General features: G+C 43.8%; 1 protein-coding gene across 2 annotated transcripts in view; it reads right to left on the bottom strand.

Annotated features, from left to right (window-relative positions):
• Window positions 1-11,076: 11,076 nt before the first annotated feature.
• Window positions 11,077-27,907, bottom strand: part of LOC127581960 (NADPH oxidase activator 1-like) — a 40,801-nt gene continuing 23,970 nt past the window's right edge. The window contains exons 6-11 of one of the 2 annotated variants that reach the window (XM_052036757.1): window positions 26,614-26,673; window positions 25,195-25,299; window positions 22,629-22,774; window positions 17,010-17,115; window positions 14,890-15,013; window positions 11,077-12,404 (exon numbers count right to left, since the gene is read on the bottom strand). In XM_052036757.1, the coding sequence (XP_051892717.1) occupies window positions 12,223-12,404; window positions 14,890-15,013; window positions 17,010-17,115; window positions 22,629-22,774; window positions 25,195-25,299; window positions 26,614-26,673 (723 nt within the window). In that variant the 3' untranslated portion in view covers window positions 11,077-12,222. The remainder of the gene's footprint in view (window positions 12,405-14,889; window positions 15,014-17,009; window positions 17,116-22,628; window positions 22,775-25,194; window positions 25,300-26,613; window positions 26,674-27,907) is intronic. The other variant, XM_052036758.1, reaches the window with a different exon arrangement.

Raw genomic sequence — 27,907 nt, 5'->3', positions numbered from 1 at the left:
ACTGTTGAAACACTGCATGTAGCAAAAAATGGAAATGGAACTGTGAATCAGGACAGCTTTAAGGTTGAGTGAGTTGGTGTTGTATTATTGAGAGGTCAAGAGCTGCATGTGTAGAGAAAAGTGATGTGGAAAATGTGGCCAAGAGGGTAGGGAAGAGTGTGTTAGCAGGAAATCAGGATAAGGGTTGTCAGATGGTCATGGGGGACCCAAGGAGAACACTGGACTGAGACCTGCTCCAGGAGCCTCATTCTGAATAGTGCTGTACCTTTTCTGTGCTCACTAGCCCAACTGCTTTGAATAAAATTCAGTGATGAGCTCTGATACTAAAGTTTAACAGGCTGCAGCTGGATTCTGTAATGTCTTTACAAGAATTGATTCCTGGGAAGAAAACCTGAGCACTCCACTCTTGAGTGCCTGTACCTAATTATTTTGAGCGTGTGCCTGTTCAGTCATGGGACCTGAAACATTTTAAATTGCTTCCCCAGACTCCCATTCAAAACTCTTTGACAGCTTCCTTTCAGTTTATTCTGTCTGTCTGTTTGTCTGGAATATCAATGCTTTGTAAAATAGAGAATGATTATGATGTTTAATATTAACTGAAGAATAAAACTTAACCAGGATGCCAGGGAGAACACCATGCTCATTTTCAAGTATGTTATTTTTACACCTTCTTCAGAGAGCCTTTGTTTAATGTCTTGCCTAAGTAAAGGTGAAGTGTTCACTTTCCCGTGAAACTCACTCCTTGCGATGATACTCAACAAATTTACAATGCCGTACACAGGACCTTTACCTTATGGTTGTTGGATGAAGAAGATGTGAGGTGAAGACTGTTTGTGTTTTGAATCAGAAACTGCAGTTGGGCTGTGATAAAATATGTTCTTGACATTTTTAGTATATTGGAATCAGAACTGATTCTAAATTTTATAAATTTAACAGATTCTTAATTCATGTTAATCAGAACTGATTAACATGGCAGCATAGCCGAAAAAATAAAAGTCCATGGGATCCGAGGGAAAACAGTAATAGAAAAGGATAATGGTTGCTGAGTGTTTTGTGACTGACACACTATTACCAGTGGGGTTCCACGTGACTCAGTACTCAACTGTTTGCTTTTAGAAAAATTAAGAAAAACAAAAATTTGTTCCCATTTTTCCAGTTCTGATGGAGAATCACTGACCTGAAAGATTCCCTACAGATGCTGCCTGATCTGTTCTTCCAGCGATTTTTGCAGTGTTTTGCTCCACAGATTAATCAAGGACACTAAGAATCAAAATGTAGTGTCTGATGATTGAATTTTTGAGGTGATAACAAGAAGAGTTGATAATGGAGTGCATTTGATGTATTCCACAGAGATTTTTAACATGGCAGGCTAGTCAAAAAGAAAAAAGCCTGTGGGATCCAAGGGAAAATAGCAGTAGAAAAGGATAATGGTTGCTGAGTGTTTTGTGAATGACCTACTATTACCAGTGAGGTTCCATATGGCTCAGTACTCAGTCGCTTGCTTTTAGTAGTATATATTTATGATTCAGTCTTGGGGCATGTTAAAGAAATTTGCAGATAATACAAAGCTTGTTGTATGGTTGATTGTGATGAGCAAAGCTTTTGATTGCAGGAAGATATGATTGGTTGGGTTGGGGAGAAAAGTAGAAAATGAAATTTAATCCAGAGAAGTGTGAGGTAATGAACTTGGGGAGATACAAATTCATTTTATCTTCATGAAAGATAGAGAAAGCCTCCTGGAAATAATTGAGGACTGAGTCTAAAGTAAATGAGGAGGTCAAAGAAATTAACTTTAGTAAAAAAGTAGTATTGGAGAAATTAATGAAAGGCAATCATGTAAATGATGTGGGTTCGAAAGAACAGAGGGACCTGGGAGTGTTTGAACACATCCTTAAGGACAGCAGCACAGCTCAATAAGGCATACGGAATGCTTTCATTTATTAATCAAGGCACAGAATATAAAAGTGGGTAGGTTATCCTGGAACTATGTTCAACATCATGGAGAAGAGGCAGAAAGTGGTGTTGAGGTGGGGGTTACAATCAGATCAATCATGATTTTATTAAATGCCAGAGAAGTTCCAGGGGCCAAGTGCCTATTACTTCCTTGTTGACCAGTGGAATCAGCTCAAGAGTCAAACGGCCTACTCCAACTCCTAGTTTTTGCATTCTAATTTAATAGGGGATAGTATATTTGGGGGGGAGGGGATAGATACTACTCTCTGCAGCTGAAAATGTGCATCCTGAAGGCTGTGTTGCAAGCTTGTTGCTGGGATTGTAGACTTCTCGGGGTTGGAGAGGAACTTGGAGTTGAAAATAAAATAACTTGGTAGATGTGAGAAGCAATAAAATATATGGGGCAAACTAGAAAATTAAAATGTAGAACCACAAAAGTTGATGATCGCTGGATTCCTACTCAGAATTTGCAATTTGGCACAGGGTAAATGAGTCAGAGAATTGAATTTGTGATTCAAAACTTGGTGTGGGAGAGATGGGTTTCAATTCAGGTGGCACTGGCACCAAAACTTGGGAAATAGGAAGCTGCTCCATTGGGATGGGCATCGTTTGAATCAGGATGAGACTAGAATCCTGGTGAATTGAGTAACTCAAAATTGGGTTGAGACCCTTCATCTGGACTGAGAAACTGGCGGGGAGATAACCAGTCTTTATCCCCTGCAACTATAAAAGATGTAGCATCTGTCCCTTCACGTCCTCCCTTACTTCCATCCAGGGACCTAAACAGCCCTTCCAGGTGAGGCAGAGAGCCACATGCATCTCTTCCAACCTTGTCTATTCCACTTAATTCTCTCGATGTGGCCACCTCTACATCAGTGAGACCAAGAATAGATTAGGTGACTGCTTTGCCAAGCACCTGTGCGCTGCCTGCCCTGGCCATCTGGAGCTCCCGGTTGCAGGCTATTTTAATTCCCCTCCCCATACCCACACTGACCTGTCTGTCCTCAGCTCCCTCCACTGCCAGGGTGAGGCCAGAAGCAAACTGGAAGAACAGCACCTCATATTCCGCCTGGGTAGTCTACAACCTGAAGGCATGAACATTGAATTCTCCAATTTCAGATAACCTGCTCCCCTCTCTTGCTTTCTCTCTACTTCTGATCTACCCAGGCCCTCTCACACACATGCTTCTTTCCAAGCTACCCCTCTCCTGCCCCCATCTCCCAGTTTCTGTCCCCTCCCCCACCTACTGCATCTGCCCATCACCCACACACCCCTCCCACTTAGTCCCCTCCCCCTGCTGTTTCCACCTGCCCACCCCTCCTCTCTTATTTGGTTCCACTTCACCTTCCTTTCTTATCAGATTCCATCGTATGCAACCCTCTGTTGCCTACACCTCTCAGCTTCTATCACTATCTCCATCGATATCGGTATCTCTTCCTTCTCCCACCTGACTCCATCTGCCAATCAACCCCTCCTCACCTGGATCCACCTATTCCTTGCATGCTCTTGCCCCATCCCACCCTCTCACCTCTACTCTCAGTCCAGATGAAGGGTCTTGACTCAAAACGTCAACTGTCCATTTCCCTCCACAGATACTGCCTGAGCTGCTGAGTTCCTCTAGAACTTATGTTTTGCTAATGATAACTAGAGTCTGTGAGGAAGGAACAGTGCACACAAACATAAGAGTATATCTTCAATTAATTTTTCCAGTCAGAGCAGGGAAAAATGGGACAAAAATTCAATAATTAGGTACAATCTAATAACCATTATGGAGGAATGGTTGCAAAGTGATTAAATATTCTTAGATTTTAGATGTGATGGGTAAATGGAAAAGGAGGGGATATAGCCCTGGTACTAAAGAATAGGTAGAGAGAAGAAAATCATAAAGTAGAAACAGTTTTGGAGGAAGTAAGAAACAAGTGCCAGAAGTCATAACTGAGAGTTGTACATAGGTCCCCAAACAGTATAACAGTAATGATAATTTGGCCCTTTGAACCTGCTCCACCATTCAGTATGATCATGGCCAATCTATTAGTGAAAAGTTGTTTATCAGACTACAGGGAAATGTATGTGGAGTTCTACAGGGGTTGATGCTAGCTTTTTTTGTTTGAATGGCTTTGACTTGGGTTTACAGTGCACAATTTCCAACTTTGCAGGTGACACAAAAATCAGTACACTGTGAGGAGGATAGTGAGACATTTTGAAATGCTACAGGCCAACTGATGGAATGGGCAGACTGGTGGCAGATGAAACTTAATGCTGAGAAATGTAAATATTACCCTTTGGTAGGAAGAATGGAATGAGGCGATATAAACCAGAGGCCACAATTCTAAAAGAGGGACATGAACAGAGTAATCTGAGGGGATATGTGGAAAGTTTGTTGGAAGTGACGGCACGTAGTGAAAGTGATTATAAGAATACACGTTCCTGGGCTTTATAAATAAAGGCAAAATTTAAGGAAGTTACGATGAATCTTTATGAACAATGGTGAAACCACAATGAAAGTGCAGTTGTACAGGATGCTGTTGAGGCTGCACGTGGAGTATTGTGTTCAGTTTTGGTTGCCCTGCTATAGGAAAGAAGTTATTAAACTGGAAAGAATGCAGAAAAGATTTACAAGGATTCTCCCAGAACTTAAGGGACTGAATTATAGGGAGAGGTTGGACAGGCTAGGACCTTATTCCTTAGAGCATAGGAGACTGAGAGGTGATCTTATAGAGGTGTATAAAATCATGAGGGGCTTAGATAGGGTGAACGCACACTCTTTTTCTTAGAGAAAGGGAATCAAAAACTTGAGGGCATAAGTTTAAGGTGAGAGAGGAAAGATTTAGAAGGGACCTGAGGGGCAACTTCCTCACACAGAGGGTGATATGTATATGGAACGAGCTGCCAGAAGAAGTGGTTGAGGCAGATATAATAACAACATTTAAAAGACAGTTGGACAGGTACATGGATAGGAAAGGTTTCGAAGGTTATGGGCCAAACACTGGCAAATGGGACTAGCTTGGATGGGGCATCTTGGTCAGCATGGACCAGTTAGGCCAAGGGGCCTGTTTCCATGCTGTATGACTCTATGACACTGGCTGGGCCATTACTGATGTATTGTGTCCAATTCTGATTGAGTCAAGGCAACATAGCATTGGGGTAAAGTTACACAGAACATAGAACGGTACAGCACAGGGACAGGCCCTTCAGTCCACGATGTCTGTACCGGGCATGATGCCAAATTAAACTAATCCCTTCTGCCTGCACATGCTCCATATCCCTCCATTCCCTGCATATTCATGTGCCTGTCTAAAAAGCCTCTTAAATATCACTGTCGTATCTGCTTCCATTACCACCTCTGGCAGTCTGTTCCAAGCACAAAGTTACAGTGCGAGTAATTTAGGATTAAAGTAATGCTGGGCCTTAGGGCAATTTAGGGTTAGGGAAATATTGGGGTGGGAGCCAACTTAAGGTTAGGGTATTGTGGGGGGGAGGGGGAAGTGGAGAACAACTTTATTGATGTTTCTTGCAGACAAATTTCATGTCATATGTCAATGATAATAATTCTGATTCTGTGCTGCTGCCTTTGGGGGGTCCTTGGATATTACACTAAGATTCCTCTGTTCCACGGTACTTTCCAGAGTCCTACCATTCATTTTGTTATGTCCTGGTCTTATCAGTTCTTCCAAATGCATCACCTTACTTTTAGGATTAAACTCCACCTGTCATTACACTGCCATCATTACTGGCATTTCTAAGACAAAATTGATAAAATCATGTCACTTATGATGTTAGGGTGTCAGTTTGCCAGCACTGGGACAATAGCCCCTCTTGTGTTTGTTAATTTCAACATACAGGATTATTGGCCTCATTGGTAACTGCAACTTTGATTTAGCCCGTGTTTTCATTGCCTTCAGTCCAATTCAATTTGCCTTTAGTCCAATTCTACTTGCCTTTATCCACCTGAAACTGGAGTTCCACTAGAAAGTTCAAGATTAGATATCCAGTTTCTGAAAAAGAGTCCACGTGTTTTTGAAGAAGCCGTCATCCTGAGAGGTAAATTAGAGTACATTTTGACATGAAGAGAGATAAGTACATTTTATAACAAATCAATTCAGTTGATGGAAATTATGTCAAATTTTCTGAATGAGCTTTGCACATCTCTGTTTTGAATGCCTTTGGATAAGACAGAGTGCATCATTTCAGAAGTGTAAATTAAATAGAGCTGCACTAAGATAATCTGTTCTAACTAATGTAGTATGACTCTTTACCGGAAGAGAATTAGATTAGAATGCTTCCATTGATAGAAATTACTTCATACGTTTGAGCATGGTATGATGGTCTATTTTAGATCAAGTGCTTCAAACTACACTGCATTTAACTGAATACAGTGTAGTGATCGGCACAACACTAGGCAGAATAGCCTGTCCAGTGCTGTACTGTTCTTGGGAGCCAGGTCTTACATTGTTACAAATTGCTGTTTTGTACCTGGGTGCGATGGCGCAGCTGGGGCCTGGTGTCTTTGGGTGAGAAGCCAGAGTCAGAGACTGGTGTGGTTGGGTGAGAGGCCAGAGTCAGAGACCGGTGTGGTTGGGTGAGAGGTCAGTGTCGGAGACTGCTGTGGATGGGTGAGAGGTCAGTGTCGGAGACTGCTGTGGTTGGGTGAGAGGTCAGTGTCGGAGACCGGTGTGGTTGGGTGAGAGGTCAGTGTCGGAGACTACCGTGGTTGGGTGAGAGGTCAGTGTCGGAGACCGGTGTGGTTGGGTGAGAGGTCAGTGTCGGAGACCGGTGTGGTTGGGTGAGAGGTCAGTGTCGGAGACTGGTGTGGGTAAGTGCATGGCCGGAGTGGGGACCAGAATTCAGTTAAGTATATGGGGTGGATCAAGGGGTTGGCATGATTATATACGTGGGTGGAGCCAGGAACCCAAATGCTGTTAGATGTGCTGGTGGAACTGAGTACCGTAATATCCTTAGTTGTGTGGCCATAGCCAGGGACCAGGAATTGTTTAAGTGTGTGGCTAGAACCAAAGCCAAGGTCATGATTGAGTGTGCAGGAGAAATCAGGAAGAGGACCTTGTATACAGCTGGGCTTGAGAGTAGTGTCTGAAGCATGGGCAAGTGGGTGAGAAGCCTGGCAGGAGGCAGTGGACAAGGGCTCCTGCACAAGCGGTGTGCGCATGTCAGGCAGCACCTACACTGCACCCACGAATGCAAGAGCATTAATTCCCATACAACAGAGCCTTGTCTCCAATTATCTTGGGCTACCTTGCCACTGGATCAAGACTATGTTACCATGTGGTAGCTGGTGAACAACTACCCCACAAAAAAACTGAATACTGGCAACTTTCATTCCACAGCATGAGTTTTGGGACCTAAAATGTCAGGACCCTCATGGACATTCCCACTAGTGCCAGGCCTGAACGCGGCTCTGCTATCATAGAACTCAGAATGCTTTAACATTGACTTCACTGAGTGAGGCACAACAAGGGCAGATGGCCAGTTTAAAGAGAAAGGTGATGGACACTTTCTTCTGGAGGGACAGACTGGAAGAGGAATGCTACCTCCACAACATGAGCTTCAACATCTTATTGACTCACCCTGAAGATTTAGTGAATACTTTGTGATCCTCTGGCTCACTCTAACATGGAACACTCTAACATACAGTCATCACTACACATGCCCCAACCCTTGAAGTTTCTGATGAAGCCGAGGAGAGCTTCTAGTAGAAAAGATTCTGATCTACATTCCAAAGGGAAGCAAACTGCCAGAGGGAGTTGTCCGTTTCCAGTTTGGGCAACTTCAACCCTCTGGCAAGGCCCGAGTGGCAAAGAGGAACTAGGGAAGGCTAACATCAACAGGGATTTTCTCTTGTCAAAGCAAATATCCTGTTCCGTCAGAGAGACAAGCACAAAGCCTAATGGTTAAAACAAAGCACTGGCACCTGCTAAATTACATCAACATTCAAGTGAGAAACCTCAAAGATTTCTGTATTACCCATGCCATGACAGACATTAATAACTGCTGGACTTAAAAATGGAGACACAAGAAACTGCAAATGCCGGAAACTGGAGCAAAAATGAGAGAAGTCTGCCTGTGGCAAGGGATAGAGGGGTGGAAGGTGTGCAGTCCAAATGAAGGGTCTCGATCTGAAATGTTGACTGCCCATTTCCTCCACAGACCCACTTTCTTCCAGCAGCTCCTTTATTTACTGAATATTGTCTAATTGGCTCTGTTATCTCCATCAACCTGGTCCCAAAACATCAGCACCATCAGAAGCATTGCCAGAAAAGGATTAATGTTGAAGCTCTCAAGGACCCCACAAAGTCATCTCCTTTCAGACAGCACCTGAAAAATAACCTATCAACCAAGAGACCAAGGAGCTAATTAACTGCAGATGAAAGACGTTCCTGGACTGGAAGCTCCATCTTTCTTCAAGGGAAAAGAAACAGCTCTACAGGTATCTGAAGTTGGACATTTAGTAGGAAACCCCGAACCAGAAAAATGGATGGTGGAGGGATGGAGTGAGTGCAGGAGGCTCAGCCATTCACAGACAGCCATGGCAACCTGAGTACTGTAAAAACCATCTGTAGCCCCAACACCGTCCCTACTGAGAACCAAGAATGGGGGTGAACTCATCAAGGATGGAGAGGTAGCCCACGTCTGGTGAAAGGAGCACTTAGAAGTTTGCTTCGACTAAGACTGTGTGAGATGGAGCATACTTTACACCATCCCACAGCAGCCTACCCAGACCAGCCTGGTCGTCACTCATGACCCAACATGAAGCTGGGAGACCACTGTCAGCCTAGTAATCTCTTCTCATAACACAGTTTGGAATAAAGTGTTTAAGGGGTCTGGTGTCAGGCATGTGAATGACATGGCCTGCCTAACGTAGCCATCTGAGGGACTGCCAAGGCCATGGGAACAGATGGTCTCTCCTCTGAAATCCTAAAGCTTGGTAGTGTAAAGCTTCAGTCACAAATCCAAAGTCTCATCATGTACATCTGAGAAGATTAGGATATTACTACAGAGATGCTGTCATTGTGACCATTTTCAAGAAAGAAGAGATCGCCTGTGGGAGAGGAGTGGAGGGTGTTGCAGGGGTTTCCTGCTGTCTGACACAGGGAAAGCCATCGCTGGATTCCTCCCCAGTGGCAGAACAGCTGCTCCCTGAATCGCAGTTTTGATTCTGTCCATTCGGAGGCACAACGGGCATAATGTTCACTGTACAACAACTCTCAGAAAATGAATGAGAAGCACCAGCCACTACACATGGCCTTCTTCAACTTCAGTGGAGCCTCTGACTCGATCAACCAGAACGGACTGTGGAACACGCTCCTCAAATTCAGCTGCCCACAGAAATTCATTTCTATCTTACACCTGCTCCAGTGGCTTTATAACCATTCCCTATGAAGACTGGTGTCCAACAAGGCTACGTCATTGCCCCAGCATCTTATTTAATGTTGCATCAGAACTCCAAACTTCCTGCAGCAGTGGAGCTGATCTACCTGCAGCGACTACACTCCAGAAGCAAGGTCATCCAAACCACTCAAGCTGCAGGATGCAGTTGACTTTTGCATTTGCATACACTGAGCTGGCAATGCTTTCGCTGAACATCTGCATGGCAAAGGTCCTCTACCAACCTGCCTTGCTGCACCACACTACCCTCCAACAATAAAACTGGATTGTAAGGGCCTGGAAAATGTGGGCCCATCCCATATCTCAGGAGCTATCTCACCCACCCTATCAGCCACCACCCATCACATCTGTGGAAGAATCTATGATTCCTACATTGCCCTCGTTAGTCACCAAGGAACTCACAAAACTGGAGTGAAATTACCCTTGGTTCCAATAGACAGCCTTAGAAGGAGACTATTTACATGAAAGGGGAAGAAGATCAGAACACATAATAAATCAAATCAATTGATTGATATTACTTGATAGATTGAGAATAAACTTTAGGGGCCTTTGAATAAGACAGAGTGCTTCTTTCCAAATATATAGTGAACCAAACAGCCAATAAACAGAGGTACACTATTCTAATGTAGTAGGGCATTGACAAGAGAAGGTTATAATGCTTCTGGTGGCAGGTTGTTTCCTTTGATGGAAGCCCCCTTCAATGTCCCTAAACAGAAAGTCCTTCCATCTTCCCACGGGACCTCACCCTCATGTTACCCCTCACCCAAGGTGGAGTGGGGGGCTGTGTCTCTCACTGCCCTTAACTCCATGGGATGTCTGCCCACCGTGCTGCCACTAAAGACTTTACTCCACTGAAGCCCTCTCCGTGCTGCCCTGCTATTCAAGGGGCCTCTGCCTCACATCCTCCCTAAACCCACGGGGGTCTCCATCTCTTTCCCGGTCCCTAACCCCACAGGACCGTGTTTCTCTGCTCTGCTCCTTAACTGAAGGGGCTTCCCTCTCCCTGTAAACCCTTTCTCCCTCGCTGCTCCTGAACTCATGAGTCCTCGGTCTCCCGTATTCCCTTAAATCCACCGGGTCCCCCTCTCCTCTGTGTACTGCGCTGCGGCTAACCCCATGACGCTCCGTCTCCTGCAATGGACCCTCTCACAGGGCCCCTTGTCCCCCGCGCTGCTCCACTATTCACAGGGTCCCTATCTCACATCCTGCACCTAAACCCATGACCCCCTGTATTCCACATAGCCCCTTAAGCCACGGGTGCTCTTTCCACATTGCATTCAGTCCTTAGAGGGCTTGTCTCCTACACTGCTCCTAATATTTGAAGCACTCTCTTTATGAAAGGTGCCCTTGACCATTACCCTCCACTTTATTCCAGTGAGCCAGCTTTTAAACTAACTTCCCACTTTCCCTTGGATCGCAAACAAAAAGCTTCATCTCAATACAAGCAGTTGCTTTAACCAAGTCAGTCAAAATCTGGGATAAAGTACTGTAACTTACTTGGTTAAAACTTATATTCTATTAATGAGAAAGTATATTCTAAATATATGGTTGTTTTCTTCAAATGAATCAGTAAATGATTTAACGGTTGTTGGTTATTCCTTCTCAAGTAAAAAGCAGTAATTGTTGGAGGACAATTCTTATCCCCAATGTAAGATGTCCTTTTGACCAAGTTAATCCAAAAGCAAGTTGAATTGTAAAATAATAGTCTGGTAAGGATAAGGCTTCATCCTAAGATTTATTTTCATTGTCTAACAAGTAGTTAAAGGATTGTAAGTTATTGATTTAAAAAATATATCAATGGAACACAAACATTTCACTCAATGAAAAATGTTTTAACAAGTATAATCCAAATTTGAGAGGGAAAGCATGAAGACCCAAACTCTTTAATAGCAGAAATATTTGAGAACTCCATCTCCCAAAGAGATCTTCCTTCCCCTTGCAATGCATAAGAACATTTAAAAAAATAGGTGATCCAGCCCTTCGTGCCTACTCCACTATTCATCAAGACCATGCTGATCTTCCACCTCAGTGTCAGTTTCCTACTTTATTCCCATATCCCTTGCTTACCTTAATGCCCGGAAATCTATCCATGTTTTGAATGGGATACAGAATTTCAAAGGTTCACCACCTCTGAGTGAAAGAAGTTCTCCTCATCTCAATTCTAAACCTAACCTTTATTCACAAACTGGGCCCCTTGTCCTAGACTCCTCTGACAGGAGAAATATCCTTTCTGCTTCTGGACTATCAAACCCTTTAATCAGTTTTTAAAGTTTCAATGAGATCTCCTATTCTTCTAAACTCTAGAGAATACAATATTTCCTAATAAGCAACCCCAATACCCCTGAAACCAGTCTAGTGGATCGTTGCTGCATGCCCTCTATGACACCCATATTGTTTCTCGGGGAAGGAGAATGATATCCCTGGGATTGTTCAGCAACCCTACCCCACTCTCCCTAAGAGACTGAACGGACCCTTCCCACAGACCAACCAAACCTCCACTGACCCCAAAAGCAATTCCCCAGCTCAACCCAAGGATTCCTCTCCTCCACAGAGAATGATCAAGCTCTGCTCTCCCAGAGGACAAATAAACCAACCTCCACACCCCGCCCCACCCCACCACCACTCTTAGATCAGAGGCCTTCAGTCCTCCAGAGATCGATCAAATCCCAACTTCACCCAGAGACCTAGGATTTCCCCTCCCTCCACTGGAGATTGTGTTTCATATAGGCCAGCCTCATCTCCTCCCTGAGGTCAAACATACATCCCTTCCGAAACAGAGTAGAACCCACCACCTCCGCCAGTAACCGGTTAGACCTCCCTCTCCCACCTCATAGGGTTCCCAAGTGTTTTGTTCATAGTATCTGTCTATCACTCACGGCACCCCTCTACAAAATACACCTTCCTAGAAGCCCCTGTTTGTGTGCAGTTGGTAACTTCAGAACAAGATGGTTTCTTGGAGTCAGTGGTTTCCAGCTTCTGTGGTCCTACAAAACACCTAGGGAAAATGCCGATATTCCCATTGGAATGTCCCTCCAGCCACTCTTCATTCACTGCAAGGAAACAGATTAAAGTAAGAAAAGGCTTCTTGAAAGAGAATTTGATGTGTTGTATTGTCAGCTATTCAGAAGGGGAGGGTAGGCACGATATGTCAGGGTTTCACTGATACCCTATTAAAGGGGTACTATTAAAGGGGGACTATTGACAGCAGAGGTTCTGTGTTAATGGGGGACAGGATGTATTTATGGGGTGGGCTGGATAGAAAGAGAATATGTATTGAGAGAGGGGTTGTAGTTTCTACTGATGGAGGAAGGGCCGTCGTGGAAGGAGACTGGATTAATGGGGAAGGGCAAGGATGGTGGGATTCTATATTGACAGGGCAGAAATTGCATTGATGGGGAGGTTGAGGGCTGTATTAGTGGGACCATATTAGCAGCACAACCATGAATCTGTTCTAAGTCATACACCATTCAAACTTGGAAACATGAGTAGTAAAGGCTTAGAGGGATATGGGCCAAACACAGGCAAACGGGATTAGCTTAGATAGGCATCTAGGTTTGCATGGACAAATTGGACCAAAGGGCCTGTTTCTGTGCTGTTTTACTCTCTGAATCTATACTGCTGGTCCTTTATTGTCATTGGGTCCTGGTGAAAGTGCTGCCATGGAGCTGTTGCCACTCCCTAACAGCTCTGTGGGAGAGTACCTTCATCAGGACTTACAGTATCAACTCACCACCATCCTCTCAAGGACAATTAGGGGTGGGCAAAATATGCTGGCCTTGGCAACAACACCCAGATCCCAAAAAGATAGAGATGTTGAGGTTTATAGTTACAGGGAAGAATTGTTTTTACAGAGAGGGTGGAGTCCACTGACAAAAAAGCACTGAAAGACAGTGTGAGCATTTGACAGGGAGGATGGCATTCGTGTAAACAAAAAAGGATGGTCTATCATTGATGGACTGGAGTTGTATGGGCAGGGATGGTGGGGTATAAAATTATGGAGCATAGATGGCCAGAAACTTTTTCCAGGGCAGGAGAGTCTAGAACAAAAGGGCAAAGGTGTGAGGGGTGAGTTTTTCCACACGGTGTGTTATAAATATCAGGAATGAGCTGCCAGAGGAGGTAGTGAAAGCAAATACAACCACAATGTTGCCTGGACAGGTATTTGAGCAGGAAAGGCACAGAGGGATATAGGCCTAATGCAGGCAAATGGGATTAGCATAGATAGGTATCATGGTCGGCATGGACCAGGACGGCTGAATGGGCCCAGTTCTGTGCTATGAGACTGATTGGGGAAGGTCTTAAATTAAGCTGAAAGACCACGTTGTCAGGCAGGGTTGTACCAATAGGAGAGTACTGACAGGAGAAGGGTTGTATTGATAGGAAAGCAGCTGTGCTGATGTGGAAGAGCTGTGTTGACAGGGTGGATGGGGGAACTCTCAAATGGGAATGGGCTGCATTGAGAGGTTGTGTTGATGAGACGCAGATGTATTTATGGTGAGGCTGGAAGGTTTATAATGACAAGGGAATTGCTACACTGACAGGGTAAATTGGGGTTATACTACAGGTGAGGATGGGCTGCTGTATTGACGGGATGGGCTGTATTGATATCAAGGGTGTGTTGCCAGTTTGCCAGGGGAGAGGCTGCACTGGCAGGGAGGAAGGGGGGACATGCTGCAGTGATGGGGTGGTGGGGGTGGCTGCACTGGTGGTGATGTTGGTTTGCTGATTGACGTGTATGCTGTGGACCCTACTGATTGAGAACTTACTCTGCTGGAGGAAGAGCCTTTGTCCTTGGGGGAAGAAGCTGTATTAATGAGGGAGGGATTGTTTTGATGAAGATTATGGGAAATTATTTGATTTGGAATGATAGAACTACTCTATTAATGAGAGGAGCTGCATTCACGAGAGTGGGGGAATATTGACAGAATAATCCTTGGATCAGGAATGACATATTACTGGTGGAAGGCCTTACTCACCAGCTATCCTCTCTGTTGATGGGCATGTCGGTGGATTGTATTGGTGGGATGGATTGTAGGGCAGTAGTAGTTTACTGATATACAAAGCGCTGCGTTTACAGGGGAGGGAAGCTGTATTTATTAATTTTGTATGCATGAAACAATCTGAAATGTTCCGAGAGCTTCGAGCTATTTCACTGGTCCCACAAGACAGGACTCATATAGGGAAGTGGAGAAGGAAATTCTTCACAATGTGCTGGGCAGTCTGAATCTCTCCTTTGCTGCCTACACCTTTTACTTATGCAGAAGATGATTTAGTGTATGACTTAACTCACATGGCTGTTGGTAACCTGATATTTATTGTTCTAACAAATGTCACCTCATGAGTGTTGGGGGGTAAGCACAAAGGTCAATTATTGTCCTTCTGGACACTGCAGCGATCAAGAAAGGATGATTGAGGTATAAATGTGTATGTGGGGGAATGTGGTTGTCTTGATGGGAGGGGTCCTTGGTAGACCACATTTGTTTAAAATATGATGCGTTAGATGCCAATGGCAGATTAAGACAGATTACATTTTACCTTCAGATAACACATCAATGACATCGCCCTCATTAAACTCCATATCCTCAGGACCTTGTCCACTGTAGTTGTAAAGGGCCAGGGTTTTATAGAGCACCTGGCGGCCAGCCAAAGGGTCTGCAGACTAATAAAGGATCTAAGTTAGAAAAGCCAGAATATGAACTGCAGTAAGTGTGAACCTGCAGTCGCAATCAAGTATAAGGCAATAATATGAGCTGCAGAGTCAGTATCTGCACTGAAGGTGTGTGCTATACTGTGTATCCCAATGAGTTTGCACCGTAGTTAATGTCTTCTGCACTGTGTGCTGCAGTGAGTGCGTGCTGCAGCAAGTGTGAACTGCAGTGTGTGCTGCAGTGAATGTGCGCTGCAGTGAATGTGCGCTGCAGTGAGTGCACTGCATTGAATGAAAAAAACTCTTCCTCAAGTCCCCTCTAAATCTCCTACCCCTTCCTTAAAGCCACACCCTTCCGTTACAGACATCTCTGCTAAGGGGAAAAGTCTCTTCCTACTGTCCATGCCTTTCATAATCTTTTTTTAACCTCAATCTGGTCCCCTATCAGCTTTTTCCAGTCGAAGGAAAACAAACCCTGCCTATCTGGTCTCTCCTCTAAGCTGAACATTTCATCCCAGGCAATATCCTGGCAAATCTCCTCTGCACCCTCTCCAGTGCAATCAGATCCTTCTTATCATGTGGCAACCAGAACGACACATAATACTCCAGCTCTGGCCTAACTTATTTTATATACTTATACTATAACCTCCCTGCTCTTGTATTCTGTGCCCTTTCTAATGAAGGCAAGTATCGCACATGCCTTCTTAATCCACCTGTCCTATAGCTTAAGGGATCCTTGGACATATATTACCAAGGTCCCCCTGTTCCTCAGTACATCCTGGGACCCTACCATACATTGTGTATGTCCTGGCTTTATTGGTCCTCCCAAAATGCAATACTTCTCACTTTTTAGGATTAAATTCTATCTGCCAACTTACCAACTTATCAGTATTGTTAAGTAGCTGAAGTCTACCCTCCTCATTACGAATAACACTGTCAATTTCTGTGTCATCTACAAACTTACCAATTATGTATATCTCTACATTCATAACCAGATCATTAATGTATATAACAATGGGCATAGGTCTCAATGAGCATTGGGTCTCCACCAATTCACAGGAACAATTCAACGATCTAAAGAACTCTGTCATTTCCTTATTCCCAGTTATAAATTCTCTGTCTCTGTCTGTAAGGTGCCCACACTTGCCTTTGGTATTCTTTCAATACTAACCACCATAATACCATGGGTACTCTAGTCTGAGTATACTGTAGGTAAGCGTATTATTACTCCCAACCACTTATTTTGTGTAACAATCTTTTGTGTGGTACCTCATCAAATTACTTTTATAAAATCAAATATTCAACATCCACTTGTACCCCATTGTATATCTTGCTGGTTATATCCTCAAAATAAAGTGTTCAACATGATCTTTATAACATAATATGATTGGGCAATTGGGATGGTTTTATTTTCTAAGTGCCCTGTGATAATATCTTTCATGATGGATTTTTCTCCCTTCTTTTTTATATAGCAGTATTATATTTTCAGCTCTTCAGTCTGCTGAGACTGCTACAAGTATGTTGAAAGGTCATCACCAAACATCTGAAGGCATTCACCATCTCTGCAGCCACCTTTTTGTTTAGAACCCTGGGATGTGGTCTAGCAGGCGTAAGAGGTTTGCCCAGCTCTCATTCACTCAACTTCCCAATTGCTTCCCTTTAGCAATATTAATGAAGTTTACATTCCTCACTGTTATTAAGCCCTTAGTTCACCTCTTTCTGCCATGATACAAAGCTTGTTCAAAGCCACAACTATGTCTTTATTTGCCCAAATAATATCTCCTGCATTTGCCTCAACAGGCCAAATTTTTTTGCCAGCCTCTTTTTCTTACATAGTTTTAGAAAATACCACTTATTGTTCATATTTATTGATAATTTACTTTCACTTTCTGTCTTTATCATTTTGTTTGGTCATTTGTTATCACCTCTTAAATGCATAGCCCAAGCAAACTTTGCTTGTCTGCAGAATATCATTTGTATCAAACCAGAATTAACTTCACATTCTTACCTTGCACCAGACAGTAATATGTCTTTCAACAATCTGATTCCACATCTTTTCAAGGTCTGCCTCTCCTCTGATGGGTGCCAGCTCTTGTTTCTCCTCGTCTTTGTAACTGGGAAAGAAGTGGATGTGATGATCAGAACGAAAGAGAGCAAGTGTTAGACAAAGTTAATGACACGTAGGATGTAGACATCACTGGTGAGGCCAGTATTTACTAGCCATCCCTAATGGCTCTTGAAAGGCAGTAATGTGCTTTCTTCTTAGCCACTGCAGTCCTTGTAATGAAGGTACTCCCATGATACTCTAAGGTAAGCTAGGTTGGGCAGTCTATAACAGAGGAATGACACCATATTTGCAAAGCAGGACAAGTGTATGGGGATTACGATGTCATAATCACAAGGAAGGGTGTCATTCCCTCCCCCTCTCTCTCCTGCAAGTTTTTTTTCCTTCATGCTGATCCAATTTCCTTTTGAAATCATTGTTGGTCTCTGCTTTCACCACCCTCATCAGCAACAAGTTCCAGGTCATCGCCACTCACTGTTTTAACAAGTTCTCTGCATTTTCCCACATCTCCTGCCCACAAGTTTAATCCCTGTCCTCAATTCCTTGTGACATCAGCTGGAAGAACAACTTTTCTTTGCCTATCTTACCTAAACCTTGTCTACCTGTATCAAATCTCCTTTCAGCCTCCTCTTTTCCAAGGAGATTCCCAGCTTCTCCAACTTGACCTCGTAACTGAGATCCCTCAACACTGGAATCCCAACGGCAAATTTGCTCTGCAGTCTCTCTAGTATCTGTACATTCTTCCTGAAATGTGCTGACTAAATTGGACACAATACTCTAGCTGTGGCATAACTACGGCTTCATAAAGATTCACTGTGACTTTCCTTTTGTGCTCAGTACCTCTGTTTGTGAAGCCCAAGATCAAACATGCTTTGCTAACCATTTTCTCATAAGAATTATGAACAGGAGTAGCCCATCTGGCCCTTTGAGCCTGCTCCTTCATTTGTCAAGATTATGGCTGATCTTCTCCTTCAGAATTAAGTCCTTCACTCTCCCCATAGCCTTTGATACCCTTAATATCTAGAAATCTATCAATCTCTGTTTTGAATGAACTCAAAGACTGTGTCCCCAAGGCTCTCCAGGGTAGAGAATTCCAAAGATTCACCATCCTCAGTGAAGAATGTTCTCCTCATTTTAGTCCTAACCAACCCATCACTCATTCTGAGACCCTCGATCCTACGTTCAGCCAGGGGAAGCATCCTCCCTATGTCCAGCCCGTCAAGTCCTATAAAAATTTTGAAAGTTTTAATGAAATGGCCTCTAGAGAATATAGCCCTAGTCTACTCAGTCTCTCCCCTCATGACAAACCCACCGTTCCTGAAACCAGTCTGGTGAACCATTATTGACATATGTCCTGTCATCTTCAAGATCTATGAACCCTCAAGTCCCTCTTTTCAGGCATACTTTTTAGAATTGTGCCATTAGATTGAATGTTGTACCTTCCCATCGCTTCTGCCAAATGCATCACCTCACACTTCTCAGTACTGAATACCATCTACCATAGTCTGCCATTTGACCTGGTGCAGTTGATTCCTATCAACCTCACTGTTTGTCCTATCTTAAATGTGAGGCCATCACCAAATTCTGAAATTTTAATCTATATTCTGATATTCATGTAATTTATATCTATTAAGAAAACAGTGGTCCACCGCTGATAACTGAAGAAACGTTATTATCTACCATACTTAACTCTGAAAAACAACCATTTACTACAACTTAAGATAAAAACAGAAAATGCTGAATACACTCAGCAGGTAAGGCAGCATCTTTCGCACTTCTGATGGACTTGAAAATTAACTCTAGTTTCCAAAGATGCTGCCTGACCTACTGAGCGTTTCCAGCATTTTCTGTCATTATTCCAGATTTCCAGCATCTGCAGTTTTTTTTTTATCATTTACCACAACTTAATGTTTTCTGTCCTTAAGGTAAAACTTTGTTCAAGCTGAGACTGACCCTCCTATTCCATAAGCCTCAGCTTTATTAACCAGCCTTTATGTGGTGTTTCATGAAACACCATCTTAAAATCTATGTAGCCAGTAACCACCACATATCCTTCAACAACCTTCCTTGTTACTTCATCAAAAAATTCTCCTTAGAGTCCATGGACAGGTACATGGATACAGTGGCATTCAAAAGTTTGGGCAGCCCTGGTCAAAATTTCTGTTACTGTGAATAGCTGAACGAGTAAAAGATGACCTGATTTCCAAAAGGCATAAAGTTAAAGATGACACATTTCTTTAATATTTTAAGCAAGATTACTTTTTTATTTCCATCTTTTACAGTTTCAAAATAACAAAAAAGGAAAAGGGCCTGAAGTAAAAGTTTGGGCACCCTGCATGGTCAGTACTTAGTAACACCCCCCTTGGCAAGTATCACAGCTTGTAAACGCTTTCTGTAGCCAGCTAAGAGTCCTTCAATTCTTGTTTGGGGGATTTTCGCCCATTCTTCCTTGCAAAAGGCTTCTGGTTCTGTGAGATTCTTGGGCCGTCTTGCATGCTCTGCTCTTTTGAGGTCTCCCCACAGATTTTCGACTATGTTTAGGTTGGGGGACTGTGAGGGCCATGGCAAAACCTTCAGCTTGTGCCTCTTGAGATTGTAGATTTTGAGGTGTGTTTAGGATCGTTATCCTGTTGTAGAAGCCATCCTCTTTTCATCTTCAGCTTTTTTTTTACAGACGGTGTGATGTTTGCTTCCAGAATTTGCTGGTATTTAATTGAATTCATTCTTCCCTCTACCAGTGAAATGTTCCCTGTGCCACTGGCTGCAACACAAGCCCAAAGCATGATCGATCCAGCCCCGTGCTTAACAGTTGGAGAGGTGCTCTTTTCATGAAATTCTGCACCCTTTTTACTCCAAACTTTCCTGCATCCTCACCACAAAATTCAGTGTCAGAAGTTTGCAAAGAAACATCTAAACAAGCCGGATGCATTTTGGAAACAAGTCCTGTGGACTAATGAAGTTAAAATAGAACTTTTTGGCTGCAATGAGCAAAGGTATGTTTGGAGAAAAAAGGGTGCAGAATTTCATGAAAAGAACACCTCTCCAACTGTTAAGCACGGGGCTGGATCGATCATGCTTTGGGCTTGTGTTGCAGCCAGTGGCACGGGAACATTTCACTGGTAGAGAGAAGAATGAATTCAATTAAATACCAGCAAATTCTGGAAGCAAACATCACACCGTCTGTAAAAAAGCTGAAGATGAAAAGAGGATGGCTTCTACAAAAGGATAATGATCCTAAACACACCTCAAAATCCACAATGGACGACATCAGGAGGCACAGGCTGAAGGTTTTGCCATGGCCCTCACAGTTCCCCGACCTAAACATTATTGAAAATCTGTGGATAGACCTCAAAGGAGCAGTGCATGCAAGGCGGCCCAAGAATCTCACAGAACTAGAAGCCTTTCGCAAGGAAGAATGGGAAAAAGATCCCCCAAACAAGAACTGAAAGACTCTTTATGCTGACTGCAGAAAGCATTTACAAGCTGTGATACTTGCCTAAGTACTGACCATGCAGGGTGCCCAAACTTTTGCTTCAGGCCCTTTTCCTTTTTTGTTATTTTGAAACTGTAAAAGATGGAAGTACAAAAGTAATCTTGCTTAAAATATTAAAGAAATGTGTCATCTTTAACTTTATGCCTTTTGGAAATCAGGTCATCTTTTACTCGCTCAGCTATTCACAGTAACAGAAATTTTGACCAGGGCTGCCCAAACTTTTGCATGCTACTGTAGGTACATGGCTTAGAGGGATATGGGCCAAATAGTGACAAAAGGGACTACCTTAGATGGGAATCCGGTAGGCTGGCGGGCCTGTTTCTGTGCTGTATGACTCTGAGTCATAGAAACATACAGCATGGAAACAGGCCCTCGCCAACCATCGATCAGAATCAGATTTATTATCACTGACATATGCTGTGAAAATTTATAGATGGCGTTTGAGCCACCCATTTACACTAATTCTACATTAAACTGATTTAGTTTGTTCTCCTCACATTCTCATCAACTCCCCACAGATTCTAAGATTAAGATCTCTTTATCAGTCACATGTACATCGAAACACACAGTGAAATGCATCTTTTGTGTAGAGTCTTCTGGGGGCAGCCCGCAGGTGTCGCCACGCTTCCGGCGCCAACATAGCATGCCCACAACTTCCTAACCCGTACGTCTTTGGAATGTGGGAGGAAACCGGAGCACCTGGAGGAAACCCACGCAGACACAGGGAGAACGTACAAACTCCTTACAGACAGCGGCCGGAATTGAACCCAGGTCACTGGTGCTGTAATAGCGTTACACTAACTGCTACTCTACTGTGCCTGCCACCACTAACCTACCCACCAGGGGCAATTTACAGTGGCCAATTAAACCACCAACCTGCATGTCTTTGGGATGTGGGAGGAAATGCATGTGGTGTCCCCATATACCAGCTCCCCTTGTTGTAGGTGACAGAGATTAAAGGTTTGAGAGGTGTTGGCAATTGGAAGTGGTGCATTTAGTAGATTGTACAGACTGTAGGACCAATGGAGGAGGAATTTTACAAGTGGGCTGCCTTGCCCTGGTTGGTGTCGAGGTTATTGACAGGTTTTGGAATTGCACTCATCCAGATATGTGGAGGCTACTTCATCGCACTCCTGACTGGTGCCTTTTGGTTTGTGGAAAGATTCTGGTGAGCCAAGAGGGGAGTTACTTGCCTTAGGATACCTAGCCTCTGGATCTGCCCTTGTAGCCACCGAGGCTGGTCTAGTTAAGTTTCTGGTCAATGATGACTCCTTACAACACAAAGGAGGCCATTTTGGCCCATCGGGTCTATGCGGGCATACAAAGCAATCGCATTCCCCACTAATTTTCCCTGTAACCTATATCCCAGAATGTTGATGTGAATTTGACAATGGTAATAATGCTGTTGAGTGATAAGAGCAAGTGATTACATTCTCTCTGCTGGACAGGGTTATCACTAGCCACTTGTCTGGCACAAATGGTACTTGACACCTACCACTCCATGCCTGAATGTTGTAAAGATCTAGATGTATGAAGGCATGGATGCCTTCACTATTTTGTGAGTTGTATATAACACTTTGCAATCACCACTGAGCATTCTGACTTCCTGACGGAGGAGAGGGGATTGATGTAGCAGCTGAAAGTGGATGGGTCTAGGGCACTGCTTTGAGCAACTCCTGCTTCAATGTTTTGGGGCTAAGTTGACACGTTCAACATTCATAATCATCCTTTTTTTTGAGCTGGGTATAACTTCTGCCAGTGATGGTTTTCCCGTGAATTCCTACTGACTCCAAATTTACCAACTGTTCTGTGGTGCCACACTTGACCAAACGCTGTCAGTCACACTCACTCAATCCCCGAAATTCAGTTCTTTTGTCATTGTTTGGACAAAGTGAGGATTAAAGAAAGATTGACTCCAGCGATATTTAGAGGGAAATAATAGAATGAAAAGAATTAGAGAAATTAACTGCATCAGAATATTTGATCTTGGGCTTCACAAACAGAGGTACTGAGCACAAAAGGAAAGTCAGTGTTAAAATTGTTCAGTGTATTCTCCCCTTCCCTCACACCTTAATTGCATCCGTCCTGACTGGTGGCCTAGTTTGGATTTGATGATGTTTAGAAGATCGGTATAGGATGTGCCAGGTTCCACTCTCGTTGCCACTGTATACTCGTAGTGAACCTTCATTATCACCGAGTCAGGGTTTGGCGAGACCTGATTTGATTAAAAAAACAATTTCATAATACAAGAAGGTACAGAAATTGGAACCAATTACAATTTTACTACCTCATATTTTTCATTCTTTGGGATATGGGAGGAAACTTGAGCACCTGGAGAAAACCTATGCATTAACAGGAAGAACATGCGAACTAACTGAGCCACTATGCACTAGTAGAGCTACTGCCTCACAGACCAGAGCTAGCCAACCTGATTGACTTTTTCTGTAGGCCTTCAGAGGAATTCATTGAAGTGCCCTGCAGTAAACAAATTGCCAAGGTGAAAAGTTATGAATTTGGTGGTGATGTTGTGAGCAAATTGGCTGAGTGGCAAGAGACAGCGCCACGGGCAACAAGCAGATATTCAGGCTGGCGATAAGCTACACATATTTAGAAATGATAATGATGGGTTTGAAGACCATATATATTCATGTTTGTCAATGACATACAAGTAGGCAGCAATGCATGTAGATGGACATGTTGGTGTACATTGTCAAGAATAAGAAAAAGCAAAACTGGAAATGTGAGCTCATCCACTGGACTTAAGAACAGAGAATTTTCTGAATGGTGAATAGCTAGAAATAATGGAGGTCCAAAGAGATTTTAGGGGTCACTGTACATGGCTGAAGTGTCATGACAAATGAACTGCTGGATGGAGATCGGAAGTGAAAGGGTGTAGAAGTTATACCACTGAAAATATAAACCCCTGATTAGTTTTACTGCAGGTAGTTGTGGGCACTACACCCTAGGAAATATATATTGGCCTTGAAGAATGCAAAGTAGACTTACCAGAATGATATTTGGACTTAAAGGGTTAAATTACAAAGAAAGATTACATAAACTAGGGTTTTTCCTCTGAAAGTTAGATCATTACGATTTGATCAAACTCCACATGGTACTAAGGGGAAGCCGATATGGTTGCTGGAGCAGTGATTTCAATTGGTGGGGGTGACTAGCACCAGAGGCCACTGGTTAAATGTGGTGTCTCATGAGTGAAAAAACACTTTTACACAAAGGCAACAATAGGAATTTGGAACATTATCCACAACTATTGATGCCGAGTCAAATGTTAATTTGAAACTCGGGATTAATGGATTTGTTAACTAATGTGTGGTAAGTAGCAGAAAAGAATCAAAAGGAAGTTGTGGCAAAGAATAGGTCACAGGGCCACGGGGAAATAAAAGAGAGGAGGAATGGCACTGATCTGATTGCTCTGCTGGGAGCCAGCATGATCCCGATGGGCTGAATGTTTTCTTCTGTGTCGTAATAAGCAAGCAAGCTACACTGGTACCTCACTTGGCACTCAGAACCTGTGCCAGGAATGAGAGCACTAATGGGTTCAGTGCTAATAGGGGTCATTAGAGGGTCAGTGCGATGTTTTGCTGACACAGCTGCTGTGCTGGGACTTGGCACAAATCCAGCCATGAATGACCCACGGCTCAGTGTGCAGGGGCTGCCTGTGAGGGTTGGTACCCACCAGGATTTGGTGTGTGATGCAGCCACTCAGTGCATTGCTGGGGACTGGTAGGGGCTGCTTCGTGTGATGACCTCTCTCTGTACAGTCAAAAAACAAAGGAAACAGCAGCTCCATCTCTCCCAGCAGCAGCAGCTGCTGCTAGTCCTCAGCAATAACCATTCTGGCCGGGCTGCAGTCCTGAATCCCACACCTCAGCAATCAGCCACTGCATCACTTGCCAAGGTGTGTCCCCTCACCACCACCCCGCCCCCACCAAACACCAGGCAGCCTCTCTACACTGAGACCTGGGACGGTTCACTGGTGGAAAGGACCAACTGAGACAGGGGTTTACACCACGTTTTTGGAACAGCAGCCCTGGTTAAGTAATGGGATCACATCTGTGAATGTTCAGACTGGAGGATCAATTGCACAAGCTACCAGTGTATTAAATTGCCTGAGACGAAGTAGTAGATACAGATTTCAGTCACAGATCAGTCAACAACCTGGCAGAATAAGCTTGGGGGACAAGGTGGCTATTCTTTTGTTCCTGTCTGTACCCAGAGGGCATTACTAAAAGGTACCACAGGCCACCTCACTCCCTAACCTGTTTTAGAGATCACAGAGGTACACATGGACAGGCTTAGGGACACAGTGGTCAGAAATCGTCAGGGTGGGGGAGTGAAGGGTCCCGGGAGGGGAGAGGAGAGAGAGTGGAGGGTCATTAGGGATGCTAGGGTAATGAGGGGCCCTGGCAGGGAGTGTGAGGAGTGAAGGGTCCTGGGGAGGGGTCAGGGAGCAGAAGGAACTGGGGTGATTGCGTTGTGGGCAGAGAGTGGAGGCTCTCGATGGGGAATGGAGAGTCCTGGGTCAGTAAGAAAAGGGCTGTTGTTTGGGTCTTGGATAACATCAGTCATTTGTCTGTTAACTCTTAAATAGCAAGACTTAATATTATCCTTTGTTACCTTCCTGAGTGCAGCTGCTGATGCAGGAGTCATTTGTGCTGCAGTTTCTGCTGGTGTGCTAGGAAATGTCTGGGGAGCGGTACTTGTTTCAGCAGAGGCAAGACCCTGGTAAGGACAAAGCAGAATATTCTGAAGCCTGTAGATTACTAATTCTGCTATTATTTGGCAAAAGCCTGCATATTACCCTCCACTATTGCCCCATGCATGAAGCTACCTGCTGCACTCACTCTGACACAGACCTTGCCCTCCCCACCATCTATCCCCCACCTGCTCCCACCACTTCCCATCAAGGTCAGGACCAGAATCAATACCCTCAACTGACTTTCGAGCTTGCTAACCCAGAGATCACTGTTTCATAAAGAGGAGGAGAAACCCTGGCACAATTCCCTTCTCTTTAACTCAGGGGTCACCAACCAGCAATCAGGAGAAGGCTTTCCCTCTCTGAGTTATCAATTTTAAATGTTCTTCTCACTAATTTAGATGCCTCATGTTCCTGCTGTTCCTGCTTAAACAGGTTACTTTCCATAAAATTTTAAAATTTAATATTCCTTAGTAAGCCGTCATACCTTCAAACTGTGGCATTGGAGTTCCTCTCTCGGATCACCAGAGCTCAGTTTTTACGGTGAGACTAGTAGGTGGGAAGTGTGCTTAACCAATTTAAAACATGAGCTTACTTCATGAACAAACACATTCCCCAATAGGTTGCAGTGGACAAGCACCCCTTTGTATATACACGAGGGAAAAAAACTCATCACACTTGGAACCGAGGGATATGGGGAGAAGGTGGGAAAAGATACTGAAGTGGATGATCTCCATCAGGGCCACAGCAATCTTCTCCCTTGCCTCCCTAGGGAGCCAAGGACACACCTCATCAGTCCTTGGGGATCTACCCACCTTTATGCCTGCTAAGATATCTAGTATCTCCTTCTTTTTGATCTTAACATGCTCTAAAATTTCACTCACTGTCCCAAATGAAATCTCCAACTACAATGTCTTTCTCCTCAGTGAAAAGAGTTGAAAAATATTTATGTAAGAAATTGTCCGCGTCATCTGGCTCCATGCACAGATTGCACCTAGGTCCCCTTCCAGAACACACTGGTGCTGAACTCTTGCAATTTCACATTTAAAAGACTCCCCACATGTAGATTTATCTCCAAGTAGCTGCTCCCAGTCTAAGTTTGCCATGCCCTTTCTAATGGTATTGAAATCTGCCTTTACCCAATTCAGAACCTTAATTTCTGGACTATCCGTAGTTCTTTCCATAACTACTCTGAAATTTACCAAATTTCATAAGCAAGGGCACAGAAGTATCTCCCATTCCTTTCTTCCTGCTCCTCCCACTTCCACTGTGCCACTTCCAGCTCCTCTCCTCTCACCTACCCCTCCAATTGTAATTGATAATTATATACACAAACATACCATTGGGCGAAGAGGTCCAAATCCAGCAAAGCTGTCATTTGGGACAATGGAGGAGATCACCTGCAGAGCAAGTCTATCTGTTAATCAGCTGGAAGCCAAAAGCTTGCATTTTACAGTACAGTGAAGACACTGATTAATTCTGTTACCACACAGGTCATGAATTCCACATTATAACTACTGCCTGATTTAAAAAGTGTTTTGTCACATCCCCCTTGTGTCATTTGCCCAAAATTTAAAATCTGTGCCCTCCAGTCTTTGAACAGAGTTAATGTTTCAGGTCAATGACCTTTCATGCCAATTGTCATCGACCTGAAATATTAACTCTCCCTCCACAGACGCTGCTTGATCTGCCGGGTATTTCCAGCATTTTCTGTTTTTACTTATGATTTATAGTAATTGCACATTTTTGCTTTCCAACTAATAGAAATAGTTTCCCCTTGTATGGGTGAGGTACTAGAAGACTGGAGGGTGGCTAATGTTGTGTCTTTATTTAAGAAGGGCTACAAGGACAAGCTAAGGAACAACAGGCCACTGAGCCTAAAATAAGTGGTGGGATAGTTACTGGAGGGGATTCTGAGAGACAGGATTCATCTGCATTTGGAAAGACAAGGACTGATTAGGTATAGTCAGCATGGCTTTGTGTATAGGAAATCATGTTTCATGAACTTAATTGAGTTTTTTTGAAAAGGTAACCAAGAGGATTGGTGAGGACAGGGTGGTAGATGTTGTCTGCATGGACTTTAGCAAGGCTTTTGACAAGGTCCCACATGGTAGATTGATCCATAGGTGAGATCCCATGGGATCCAGGGTGAGCTATCCAATTGGATACATAATTGGCTTGGTGGAAGGAGTCAGAGGGTGGTAGTAGAGGGTTGTTTTTCAGATTGGAGGCCTGTGACGAGTGATGTGCCGCAGGGATCGGTGCTGGGGCTACAGTTGTTTATCATATCCATTAATGATCTAGATGACAGTGTAGGTGGCATCATTAATAAGTTTGTGGATGACACCAAAATTGGTGGTGTGGTGGACAGTGAAGAAGGTTCCTTCAGGTTACAAGATCTAGATCAACTGGGAAAGTGGGCAAAGGAGTGGCAGATGGAATTTAACTCAGACACATGCGAAATAATACATTTTGAAAAATTCAACCAGGGCAGGTTTTACACAGTAAATGACAGGGCCCTGGGGAGTGTTATAGAACAGAGACACCTTGGGGTACAAGTACATAGTTCCCTGAAAGTTGTGAAGAATGCTTATGGCACGCTTGTCTTCATTCGGGCAGGGCACTGAGTACAAG

This window comes from Pristis pectinata, chromosome 23, assembly GCF_009764475.1.
Source record: "Pristis pectinata isolate sPriPec2 chromosome 23, sPriPec2.1.pri, whole genome shotgun sequence".
Classification (NCBI taxonomy): Eukaryota; Metazoa; Chordata; class Chondrichthyes; order Rhinopristiformes; family Pristidae; genus Pristis; species Pristis pectinata.
Note: the sequence above shows the minus strand (reverse complement) of the source record. Positions and strands in the feature narration are given on the sequence as shown.